The 13577-nt window shown below is 35.2% G+C and overlaps 1 protein-coding gene across 5 annotated transcripts in view; it reads left to right on the top strand.

Moving 5' to 3' along the window:
- The window catches only part of KTN1 (kinectin 1), a 111834-nt gene that overhangs the window by 32666 nt on the left and 65591 nt on the right, over nt 1-13577 (top strand). For all 5 annotated transcript variants that reach the window (XM_043919280.1, XM_043919283.1, XM_043919282.1 and 2 more), the window contains 4 exons: nt 1133-1685; nt 4777-4914; nt 6292-6462; nt 8002-8132. In XM_043919280.1, coding sequence (XP_043775215.1) covers nt 1163-1685; nt 4777-4914; nt 6292-6462; nt 8002-8132 — 963 coding nt within the window. In that variant the 5' untranslated portion in view covers nt 1133-1162. The remainder of the gene's footprint in view (nt 1-1132; nt 1686-4776; nt 4915-6291; nt 6463-8001; nt 8133-13577) is intronic.

Here is a 13577-nt window from a genome sequence, read left to right as displayed (position 1 = left end):
AGGTTGCATGGACTGGAGCTTGCTACTCATCAGAGACCTTCTGACTTTGATTTGACATTTTTCCAGCATTTTCACTACTGCTCAGTGTCTTAGCCTCTTTTCTTTCCTCAGAGCAAAAATCCATAGAGTTCTAACTCATTGTTTTGTCCTTTTTCTCCCCTACCCTAACCCTCAGCCACATTGAACAGGCTTTGTAGCCTGTGGATGGTAATATTAAGCAAAATCCAAACATAAAACATCTTTTAAAAATAATTTTTGGTTGACCAGTGACACTTAGGCATAATAAAATTTGTCTAATAAATAAAAAATTTTGGATAGTTCATTAATTATTAGAGAAGAACAATTCTATATAAGTTTCTTTTTAGTATTTTGTTAGCCTGTGATTCACTCTCCCCTTCATCTTGTTATGTCTTTCTCTTAGTAGTCCAGGGTTATATTGATATCATTTAAATTTTGCTTATTGACTAAATTATTGCAATAGGGTGGGATTACCCATTTTGTTTTTGAAGTATAACTTTTTTGCAGTAATAGGTACCTTGGAAAAAAATCAAGAGAAGCAACTTATTTGTAATTTAGTGCCAAATGACATATCCTAACATTTTAATTTTTACTTTATTTCCATATTCTTGATGGATCCCACCATATCATGAGGCAGCGGTTAGCTGGAATAAAGGTGCTCACAGATGAGTGAAGGCGTGAACTCCCTTTATTTTCTTTGCCGTTAAGAGTGTGTACTTTCAATGACTATCTAGGGTGTTGTTAATAGTTAATGCCTCTTTATTTCCATATATAGTATTTTCATGAACATTGTACAGTAAGAGAAAAACTAAATACTAATAGTATCAAAAGTGGATATTTTGGAGAAAAATGAATGGCTACTTTTTTTCTGTCAGAATCTTTTCACATGCTTGAAAAATAGAAGAATGTCTTACATTCCTAGCTACCAAAAAATTTTTTTTACAGTATATAGTATATTTGAACTGTAATCAAGTGTATGATTTAAAAAACTAACCTGTTTAGATTGGTAGATCAGGTTAAATCTGAATACCTCTTGAAAGAACAGAGGTTTTGTGTGTTTAATTTTTATAAGACTGACCCAAGTTTTTGTTTTTTCTTTTTTCCCCACATTTAGGTTTTATAGGATCACATTAACAAAAGCACCATGGAGTTTTATGAGTCAACATATTTTATTGTTCTTATTCCTTCAGTGGTTATTACAGTAATTTTCCTCTTCTTCTGGCTTTTCATGAAAGAAACATTATATGATGAAGTTCTTGCAAAACAGAAAAGAGAACAAAAGCTTATTCCTACCAAAACCGATAAAAAGAAGGCAGAAAAGAAAAAGAATAAAAAGAAAGAAATCCAAAATGGAAACCTCCATGAATCCGATTCTGAGAGTGTACCCCGGGACTTTAAATTATCTGATGCCTTGGCTGTAGAAGATGAGCAAGTTGTACCTGTTCCATTGAATGTGGTTGAAAGTCCAAGTAGTGTTAGAGAAAGAAAGAAGAAGGAAAAGAAACACAAGCCTGTACTAGAAGAGCAGGTCACCAAAGAAAGTGATGTATCAAAGATTCCATGCAAAAAAGTAGAACCTGTCCCAGTTACTAAACAGCCGACTCCCCCCTCGGAAGCAGCTGCCTCAAAGAAGAAACCAGGGCAAAAGAAATCTAAAAATGAAAGCGGTATTATAATCTATTAAACTTTATTGCATGGTTATATTTGATAACTTTAATAGAGTTTGAAGTTCAGATACTTGAAGTGTGCACACATACTAAATATTGAGTTTGAAATCGAGATCATTATCCTTTTCACTATTTGTTTTCATTAAATGCTGATAGAGTTAGTATTGATCATAAAACAGCATTTAAAGCTAAATTTCACATTACACATATGGAAAAGGCCTTAAGTGGAAATATATAAAATGTGTTTTACTAAAACCACTAAAGACCTATAAATATCAGTAGTTAGAAGCTTTTACATTTCAACCAATACTTTCTAATCAGTGTGGTAAGAATTAAAGATGAAAAGAGAAATCAGGTATCATTTTCATCCTTGATTGATTTACTTTGCAAACATTTATCATACATCTGTTTTGTGTTAGTCACTATATAGGTGCTAGGACCTATAAAGAGGGCATTTTCCAGGTAGTCACATGCAAACTGTATACACAAGCCGAAATATGTTATTATAATATAAAAAGTTTAGTATAATGGGCTAGATATGTCTCAGTCAGTATAGGAGTACTAAAGTGGGTCACTTAGAGCATGTAATACCTAAAATTATTCTGAAGTGTTGAATAAATATTAGCTAGTTTTTCTTGGTGAATAGGGTGTTCTAAGGAGAAGGGTTAACAGATGCAAAGAAAAGGACATGAGAAATGGTGTGCTGATAGGTGAAACTGAATTGTTTGCTCTGTGTGAAAGGACTTGTGTTTACCATTAAGTTGTTTTTGTATCTTAACTTGTGGAGTATTAAGTTATTGTTATATTGGATTTTAAATATTTACTTGCCAGCTATGTCAAGCATGGTACTAGAGAAATAAGAGTAAAGGGGAGAGGAGAACATTTGACCCAATAATGAAATACGACTTATGTAAGAGAAGTACAAAGTGTAGCGGTAGTACAGAAGCCAAAACAACTAGTACATATGGGATCCGTGGGCCAAAAGCTTTACAGAGGAGGCAGTTCCTGAACTGGGTCTTGCAAAATGAGTCAATTTATCAAGGAACTAGTGGGATTTTATTCCCCATTGGCAGAAGATCATGCATAAAGGAATAAAGGTGCAAGAATGCAGTGTGTTGTTGTACCCTGAAGTGGGAGGTAGGGAATGATAGGAAGCAAAATTGAAAAGGTAATGGAGTGGGTAGATTATGATGATTTTTGTGTAAAGAGCTAAATAGGTGGGATGTTATAATTTGGCCATTGTTGAGGATTTTCAAACAGGTTAGTTTCCATTGACAGATTTACATTTTAGAAAGGTATTTTTGGCAGAACTTGGGAAACTAAGTTTCATAGGGCAGTGTTTGATGTAGGCAGACTTGTTAAGAGAGTATTGTTTTCCAAAGTTAAGCTGAAGGACTGAACTATGGTAGTGACAGAAGAAGTTGAAAGGAGATTAGAGAGATCTGCAAAGCAAAAATGACATGGCTAACCTTATTGGATAGGATATGGCAGATAAAAAGGAGAAAGCAGGATTAAAGATGATTTCCAAGTTCTAAGTTAGGTCAGGGTTGGCAAACTGCAGCCTGTGAGCCAGATCTGGCCTGTTGCTCATTTTTTATAGCTCATGAGCCAAGAATGGTTTTTATGTTTCAAATAGGTTAAAAATAAAAGAAGAGTAATATTGTGTTAAATGTGGGAATGATATGAAATTGAAACCTCTGTGTCATAAATCAATTTTTTTTTAATGCAACAACACTCATGTGTTAACGTCTGTTTGTGGCTGACTGTCACAATGCAACAGCAGGTGAATAGTTGTGATAAAGTCTAAATGGCCCACAAAACCTTTACTGTCTGTTCATACCTTTATAGGAAAGATTAACCAACCTTTTACTGGTAGATGTTGATAGCACTAAGAGGCAATACTGGGGAGAGAGTGGATGTGTACAGAGAGGAGAATGGTTTCAGTTTGTGTTTCTGGTGCCTGTGGGGGCTATTCACATAGGGAGCAATTCAGGATGCAGTAGGAAATTTAGGTACAGAGGCATAAGGCTAGAATACAGATTCAGAAGCCTTAAGCATGAAGGTAGTAGTTGATATGGTTGTAGAGAAGATTATTCAAGGGAGGTATTTAAAATGAGAACACAACCCTGAAAAACACTAGATATAAGGTATTCCGTAGGAACAGCTTACAAAGAGGACTGCAAAGGAATATTCCAAGTGTAAGAAAAGAATTCTCATGGGAGTTGAATTTTAAATTTTATTTATTTTATTGTGGTAAAATAAGTATATAAACATTTTTACCATTCTAACCATTTTTAAGTGTATAGTTCTATGGCATAAGTATACTCACATTCTTGAACAGTCATCACCACCAACCATCTCAAGAACTTTTCATCTTTCCCAACTAAAATTCTGTACCCATTAAGCACTAATTTCCCACTCTTCCTGCTCCTTAGTTCTTGGCAAGCAACATTCTACTTTCTGTGTCTATGAATTTGACTGCTCTAGGTACTACATATAAGGGAAATCATACAATGATTGTCCTTTTGTGACTGGCTTATTTCACTTAGCCTAATGGAGAGGAGAGAAATTTAAGGAGGTAGAGACCAATAGTTTGAATAGAAGTTAAGTAAGGATTAAGGGATATTATTGATAGAATCAGATATTTGGGACACTAGGGACCTGAGTAAAATTTTTTATGGATATAATGGAAGAGATAAAAATCAGGTTGCAATTAGTTGAGAAATGATTGGTAGAAAAGAAAGTACAGACTGTTCTTTTGTCAATATAAGAAGGAAATGGGTGTGGGAGGCTAGGGATTACAGTGGCGGGAAGGGTCTTATTTTTTAAGATAAGAGATTTGACAATGCCTATAAGCTGAGTAGGGTTAGGAGTGGCTGAGAAATGGGATATAAAAGGAGCAAGTACTAGAAATCCTGATGAAGTTAAAGAGTGGGTGTAGCAGAGCAAGAAAGCTAGAATGATAAGTGAGAATTGTATATCAGAGTTTAAAATGTTGGTGGTAAAGCATTCTGGGAAGTATTCATTAATAAATTTTTTTCTGATGTGTTCATTGTTTGGTACTATGATTTTTCATTTATTTTTAATAAAGATGATCAGGATAAAAAGGTGGAATCTCTTACGGCACCTTCAAAAAAGCAGGAATCATTACCTCTGCATCAAGAGACTAAACAAGAAAGTGGATCAGGAAAGAAGAAAGTTTCATCAAAGAAGCAGAAGACTGAAAATGGTGAAACATGTAGATACGTATTTTATAGCTACTAATTCCAGAGAAGTCTGCTAGGAAAAGGACCCTAGAGACTTCACATGCTCCCTTAATTCTCAGCTTAATGTGTATACTAACAGCTTTAGTACTAACACAAGTCCAGGGTGCTTTGACAGATGGGCAGGGTATAAATTTGTGGTAAAAACTTTAATCTGAAATTTAAACAAGACAAAGCATTTATAAATATTCTCATTCTTGAGTTTTGAAAATAATGTGAATAGCATACAAGCTCTATAGCAGAAAAGTTTTCCTGAAATATATGTACTTTTAATATCATGTAAAGATCATACTTGAGAACACTATCTAGATGTATCATTACCCTGCATTCCTAATCATTAAATGTAATGTGAAGGTATATATGAGAAGCATCCAGTTAAAAGTGATGGAGCAATTTTTATTCTCAGTTGTCGACAAGGTGTCTTAGCTGTGAAATTTATGTAGATTAAATAGTAACTTTTATAATATTGGGCTGTGATAGCAACCTGTGTTAGAAAATAATAAAATTGGAAAGGGAAAAGGTGAATTCTGTTATTTGTATTAAAATTATGGTATATCAAGCAATTAGGAATAGAAAAAAATCACTTGATATTTGATAATGTCAAGTATTTATTACAGATTTTAAATAAAAGAACTGTATGTGCCTCCAAGTTTTTTTTTTTTTTTTAAAGTAGGGATATAGAGAGATTTCCATGGGTGTGGAAATGTGTGTGTCTAACCAGCAGATATCAGAACAGTATTTAAACTCTAGAGTTCTTCACATTAAAGCTAGAAACAAAGTAAGAAAGCTTCCTCCCTTCACTTTTAATGTTGTTTTGGAAGTTTTAACTAGTGTAGTAAGATGTGCCTTGTAAATTAAAGGCTTAATTATTAGAAATGAGAAGATATCTGCAAGGAACAATGGCAATTTTTGTATCTAGCAAGTAAAAAAATCAGTTAAGAATTATCAGTTGGAATAAGAGGTCAGTAAAGTACCAACATACATAGAAATTAATAGTTTTCCTTGAGCACTAGTTAAATGTGAATGTATTCTTAGTTAAATCAGAAGAAACATGAGATCGAACCAAAACATATAAGAATGTATGAGAAGAAATTTTCAGATATTGTTAGAAGAAGATGTGTGATACACTTTAGATAACCTAAGTGATACGCTGTAAAATAATACTGAATGGATATTTCTTAATTAGAAGAGTGTTTGACTTGGTAAAAAGGATAAATAGGAATTTGAAGTCAAATTGAGCTGGTAATAGAGATTTATCATGAAACTTAATTGTGCTTACATGTTATTTTATTACTCCATTATAAAAAACCTTGTGTGATTAAGATTTGTAACTTAAATTGCAGTTTTGGTAGATGAACCCCTTATTCATGCAACAACTTACATTCCTCTGATGGATAATGCTGATTCAAATCCTGTGGTGGATAAGAGAGAGGTTATTGATCTGATTAAACCTGACCAAGTAGAAGTAATCCAGAAAACAGGGGCTAAGAAACTGAAGATTGAAACTGACAAAGGTAATGTATACAGAGTGCAGCAACCTGCTGTATTGAAAACACATATTTTTGAGTTCTTATGGAATGAGTGCTTTTTCTCATAGAATCAGTGAATTCCAAAAGGCTAATAGAGTCTTTGTGGTAAAGGATTTATTGGTAGTTTTCTAATCCAGTCCTCTCAGTTTTATAGAGCTGGAATTGGACTTTGACTTGCCTAAAGTCTCGTAGCTGTTTTGCTGTCTGACAATCTTTTCCCTCCTTTTATTGTCTCAGTTTTCTGTGTTAATTCACATAAAACTATTACTATTTTGGCCCACATGGCTTGTGGGATTTTAGTTCCCTGACCAGGGACTGAACCTAGACCCAACGGCAGAGAAAGTGCTGGACTGCCAGGGAACTCCCTATTATTATTTTTTTAATAGGTTTTTTTTTTTTTTTTTTAGAGCAGTTTTAAGTTCATAGCAAAATTGAGTGGAAAATACGGAGTTCCTATATACCCCTTGTTACCATACATGCCCACAGCTGCCTTTTTAAACTTATGATATAGCTGAAATATTAGAAGCTCTGGGCTCCTCTGGGTCTAACAGGTGGCTGTTGCTTTTTTGGAAATGCAGGTGTTGTCTAATATAAGAGCCCTAGGGGAACTGAAGTGAGGTATTTGGTGCATGGATTTTTAAAATGTCAGGATTGCTTTTATATAGTTGATTTTTGTAAAATAAGACTTTTTGTCAATTGTCTCTTATTTTTTTGTCTGTAAAATTTGGCTCATAGGTTGTGAGTATTACAGTTAAATAAGAATATTTGTGAAACATATTTCATATAGATACTAGCATACTAGACATTCGAATGCTTTTTTTTTCTGTGGCACTTTACTACTCTGCAGTTTTGGATGCAAACCTCTATGTATTATATACGTCTTTGTGTGTGCCTGTGGGTGCATGTGTGCTCAGTCGCATCTGACTCTTTGCAAGCCCGTAGACTGTAGCCTGCCAGGCTCCTCTGTCTGTGGAATTTTCCAGGCAAGAATACTGGAACAGGCTGCCATTTCCTACTCCAGGGGATCTTCTTCACTCAGGGATCAAACCTGAGTCCCTTTGTCTCCTGCATTGGCAGGTGGATTCTTTACCACTGTACCTGGGAAGCTTATATACATAATATATGTGGTAAGCAACAAGGTCCTACTGTTTAGTTCAGGAAACTATATTCAGTATCCCATGATAAACCATAATGGAAAAGAATCTAGAAAAGAGTCTGTATATATAACCGAATCACTTTGCTGTATGGCAGAAATTAGCATAACATTGTAAATTAACTATATACTTCAATTACAAAACATAGATATTCTGCAGTTTGAGCAAATTTTTAGTTAATTATTCCATATTAAAGATGATAAGCACTTTTTTCTCTCTTAACTAGAGCATTTATTGTTGTTTGACCTGAAATGTAAGTCTGTTTCTCTGGGTTATTGACTTTCTGGGTCAAGAATTCTTGGTGCTTTACCTTTGCTGTCTTATCACATATCTTTTAAATGTTAGTTTCTTTTTTTTTTTTCCTCTTAAGAAAATGCTGAAGTAAAATTTAAAGATTTTCTTCTGTCCTTGAAGACTATGATGTTTTCTGAAGAAGAGGCCCTTTGTGTTGTAGACTTGCTGAAGGAAAAGTCTGGTGTGATACAGGATGCTTTAAAGAAGGTAAGCATAGTTTTGATTATGAGCCTATTTGAGAGTAGTGATTAGAAGTTCACCAAGCAATACTTCTGCTAGAGCAATAAATTATAATCTACTCCCATTTTATACCCCAATAACACTTAGTCACATTTAAAAGTTCTGGAATGCCTTCAGAAGTTATTTCATGTATCCATACTAATCAAATTACCTATTTAGTTCAGACAGGTATCCAAGTCATCTGAGGTTTGACCAAAATGAATTGCTTGTAATAAATAAGATGATTTATATAACTTTAAAGTCATTTGGCACATGGCTAAGTTGTACCTTGCTTTGTTGTGAATGTAAATACTGAAAGCAAGATCGGGTGATTTCTGGATAACTTATGGAATGTTTTTATGATTGAATATAGCACCCTTCAGAGCATCTGGGAATCTTTTTCTTGTGTGTGTGTGTGATATTACTTTTTTAAAGTAAATGCTTTGAATGATAAAATCATTGCTATGACTGACTAAAACTTGAAAAAATCCATGAAGCTGCTGTTTAAATTATATCATGTGTACTATGGCATATTGCAGAAGATGACAAGTTTTTAAGTGTTACTTGTGTGAGATAAGATGACATGGTATCTGGTGTTCAGTATTAGATAGTGGGCTTAACCATTTTTAGGGCTTCCTTGGTAACTCAGACAGTGAAGTCTGCCTGCAGTGTGAGAGACCTGGGTTTGATCCCTGGGTTGAGAAGATCCCCTGGAGAAGCAAATGGCAACCCACTCCAGTATTCTTGCCTGAAAAATCCCATGAACGAGGAACCTGGTGGGCTACAGTCCATGGGATCAGAAAGAGTCGGACACAACTGAGCAAATAAAACTTTTTTTTTAAGCACACATACTCCTAACACTTTACTGCTTTAAAATGTTTAGTGGCTTCCATTTTTCCTTAAAGACCACCCTAGTCGAAACCATCACTTCTCTTTTGATTACCGTCAGTGTTCTCCTAGTTGATGTTTCTGTATTCCCTTGTAGCCTTCTGATCTATTTTTTCTATACAGGTCCAAGGTGACCTCTAAGGGGTAAATCAGGTTATATTGTTCACTGCTTTAAAAACATTTTGGATGCCTTTCTCTTTGCACTTAAAACATAATCTAGATTCCTTCAAAGGCCTATGTCTGTCTATCTCTGTAACCTTATCTCATGATATTTTCCTCATCCTCTCATTAAAGCATACCAAATGTTCTCTTCTGTCTGGATTGTCATAAAACCCCTAAGCCTTTACCCCCAAACTTCTTCAGTTGGTTAATTCCTCCTTCAATTTTCCATTTAAATATCATTTCCTCATCTAAGGCTAATTTGAATTCCTAGTCTAAATTATTCTCCCTCATAGACTTTCTCATAACCATCTAAATTTTTTTGTCATAGCATTTGTGATGACATTATGTCTGTCCGTATTTCCAAGTATCTGTTGACAGTGTTTTACAAATCTGTGGCATTTTATAATGTAGTATGCTTATTAGTCTCCATGTGGTGCCAGCAATGGTTCAGAGTAAAGGATGTGTTCAAGGATCCTCAAAATAAGTGTGATAACTGTATGGCTTTCTATCCAAAGTCAGATAATTCTCTTGCAAGGAACTTTCTTGCAAGTGTGTATCTTAATATATCTTTAAAGAGTTCTTAGAGGTTTGAGAAAATGTCCTAGCAGGGAAGAACCTCCAGCTGAAGTTAGTTACTGTTTGAAATTACTCCTTTTTAAAATTAATTGGTTCAGGTGTTTCTCTTTTGGCTAAAGTTGTGGTTGGTGGTTTATGGGTGCAAGAGTAGTCATTTTATTGCTTGGGACAGCTTTGAACTCTAGAGATTAGTCAGACTCCCCTTGATAGCTATGTTAGGCAGGCTGAGAATGAAGTTGGGAATTGTTAAAGATAATGTTTTGAAATAGAGTGCACATTTTGAAACTTCACATTTTTTCCTTTTTCTTGGAAACTTTGGCTTTCAATTAAATCTTGTTCTGGCTTTCTCAGGGAATGGCTCTATTCTTATCTTCAGGGACTTAGTGCCCTTGTAGATCCCCTGTATCAGGAAAAGACTAGGTGAATTTAATTACTCTCTTTTCATGTCATAAAAATTGAGTCTTGGTCAGACCTTTTAGTAGATTTCAAGATCCCAGAAATAGGTGAATATTCACATCTAATAAAGACCACCTCAGAGAAAGGGAGAAGATAAATGCAGGAATACAAGCATAGGTGTGGGATAGAGATAGAGGAGTTAGAGGACTTGCTGACTGATTAGATATGGTGGCTAAAGAAGAGTCTAGAATGAATGTTTGTTTTTGTTCTGGGGTAACTGGGTAAATTGTGGTGAGAATGGTTATTCATGAATACGTTGCAGAAGAAGAGAAAGCAGAGGGTTTTGAAAATTTTTAGGGAATTGTTTTAGGCATACTTTGAAACTTTAAGTGGTTATAATCATTTCACAGTTGAATATATATTTCTATGGAGTTGAAAATAGTTTGCATTGGGAGTAGTTTTGGAAGGTAATCAACTGTCACCAGTACATATAGGGGATGTATGTTGGTCCAGAGAGGATGTGCGGAGAGGTAAGAAAGCTCAGGAATGAACCTTGAGAAGCATCAATATTTAAAGGTCAAGGAAAGCCACCACAAAGGATACTGAGAGAAAAAACACCAAGAAACAGTGGAATCACAGATGCTTAGGAAGGGTAGAGAGTTCAGAAGTGGTGGTAAAAAATCACCAGTGGCATGCTTTAGAGCGATCAGGGAGAATAAGGATTGAAAAAATGGATTTGATATCTTTAGTGAAAGCACTTTCATTGTACTACTAGACTGTAAATAAGTGGTGGATGACTAAGGACGGTGAATAAGCATATTCTTATTCACCGTCCTTATTCACTTTGAATAAGCATAGATGGGAAGAGGAAAACAGAGTAGAAGCTAGAGTGGTTTTACAGAGTTGTAGAGGAAATGTTCTGTGTATGTATGTACACATACATACCTATACTCTAAACATAAAACAGAAGTGTCTTATAACTTAAACACAAAGGCATTTTGTGTTTAAAAAAGTTATGACACTTCCGTTTTATGTTTAGAGTATAGGTTAAGATCCTGGGCTGTAGGGTCACATTTCCTAAGATTCACATCTATATGTTACTACTTTGAGCTTTGTGGCTTTAGATAATTTACTTAACCTCAGTGCCTCAGTTTCCCTGTTTTTAAAATGGGAATGATAATAAGGTTTTGAGAATCAAATGAGATAGTACACAATAGATGCTTAAAGTTCTAGCATAAAGTAATTGCTCAAAAATGTTAATTTCATGTGATAAATAGTAAGAAAATATTTAAAATGTATTTGATAAGTTTTAGTTGATTATTAATTTCCTCATGTTGGCCTTTAAATATACTTGCCTTCATTATGTGATTTCTTCCAATGCAAACTTATTAACTATTTGGCTCCATGTTGTATAATAAGAGGAAGTCTATTTAAATTTTTTCCTACTTTCTCTTTTCTTTTCCTGTCCACTTTTTAAAATTATAGCATTTGTTTATAAGATACTTATATATTTAATGTTTGTTTTGTGACTGTACCTTTTATGATTGTTTCAGTCTTAATTCTACAGCTTAATGGTGGGTTCAAATCTTGATGTCAGTTCTTTTGTCATAAACTTCTTTATTTAATGTGACTTTGCATTGACTCTTCTATAAATATTCCCTTGGGCAAAGCATGTCTTTTCAATCCAGAGAGTCAGTGTCCCTTGAAAGAATTGAAATGGGTATTTATTAAGCATAAGTTGGATCTTCTTTGCCTGTTGTCTTTATTTTTAAATGGTTGTCTGAGGAGGCCCTACAAATAGCTGAGAAAAGAAGAGAAGCTAAAGGCAAAGGAGAAAAGGAAAGATATACCCATTTGAGTGCAGAGTTCCAAAGAATAGCAAGGAGAGATAAAAAAGCCTTTCTAATTGATCAGTGCAAAGAAATAGAGGAAAACAGTAGAATGGGAAAGACTAGAGATCTCTTCAAGAAAATTAGAGATACCAAGGGAACATTTCATGCAAAGATGGTCACAATAAAGGACAGAAATGGTATGGACCTAAGAGAAGCAGAAGATATTAAGAAGAGGTGGCAAGAATACATAGAAGAACTATACAAAAAAGATCTTCATGACCCAGATAACCCATGATGGTGTGATCACTCACCTAGAGCCAGACATCCCGGAGTCTGAAGTCAGATGGACCTTAGGATGCATCACTATGAACGAAGCTAGTGGAGGTGATGGATTTCCAGCTGAGCTATTTCAAATCCTAAAAGATGATGCTGTGAAAGTTCTGCACTCAACATGCCAGCAAATTTGGAAAACTCAGCAGTGGCCCCAGGACTGGAAAAGGTCAGTTTTCATTCCAATCCCAAAGAAAGGCAATGCCAAAGAATGTTCAGACTACTGCACAATTGCACTCATCTCACACGCTAGCAAAGTAATGCTCAAAATTCTCCAAGCCAGGCTTCAACAATACGTGAACCAAGAACTTCCAGATGTTTAAGCTAAATATAGAAAAGGCAAAGGAATCAGAGATCAAATTGCCAACATCCATTAAATCATCGAAAAAAATAAGAGAGTTCCAGAAAAACATCTATTTCTGCTTTATTGACTACACTGAAGCCTTTGACTGTGTGGATCACAACAAACTGGAAAATGTTACAAGAGATGGGAATACCAGACCACCTGAGCTGCCTCCTGAGAAATCTGTATGCAGGTCAGGAAGCAACAGTTAGAAGTGGACATGGAACAATGGATTGATTCCAAATTGGGAAAGGAGTACGTCAAGGCTGTATATTGTCCCCCTGCTTATTTAACTTCTATACAGAGTACATCATGCGAAATGCCGGGCTGGAAGAAGCACAGCTGGAATCAAGATTGCTGGGAGAAATACCAATAAACTCAGGTACGGAGATGACACCACCCTTATGGCAGAAAGCAAAGAGGAACTGAAGAGCCTCTTGATGAAGGCGAAAGAGGAGAGTGAAGAAGCTGACTTAAAATCCAACATTCAAAAAACAAAGATCATGGCATCCAGTCACATCACTTCATGGCAAATACATGGGGAAACAATGGAAACAGTGACAGACTTTATTTTCTTGGGCTCCAAAATTATTGCAGATGGTGACTGCAGTCATGAAATTAAAAAATGCTTGCTCCTTGGAAGAAAAACTATGACCAATCTAAACAGCATATTAAAAAGCAGAGACATTACTTTGTCGACAAAGATCTGTCTAGTCAAAGCTATGGTTTTTCCAGTAATCATGTATAGATGTGAGAGTTGGACCATAAAGAAAGCTGAGCACCAAAGAATTGATGTTTTTGAACTGTGGTGTTGGAGAAGACTCTTGAGAGTCCCTTGGACTGCAAGGAGATCAAACCAGTCAGTCCTAAAAGAAATCAGTCCTGAATATTCTTTGGAAGGACTGA

This window comes from Cervus elaphus, chromosome 12, assembly GCF_910594005.1.
Source record: "Cervus elaphus chromosome 12, mCerEla1.1, whole genome shotgun sequence".
NCBI lineage: Eukaryota > Metazoa > Chordata > Mammalia > Artiodactyla > Cervidae > Cervus > Cervus elaphus.
Note: the sequence above shows the minus strand (reverse complement) of the source record. Positions and strands in the feature narration are given on the sequence as shown.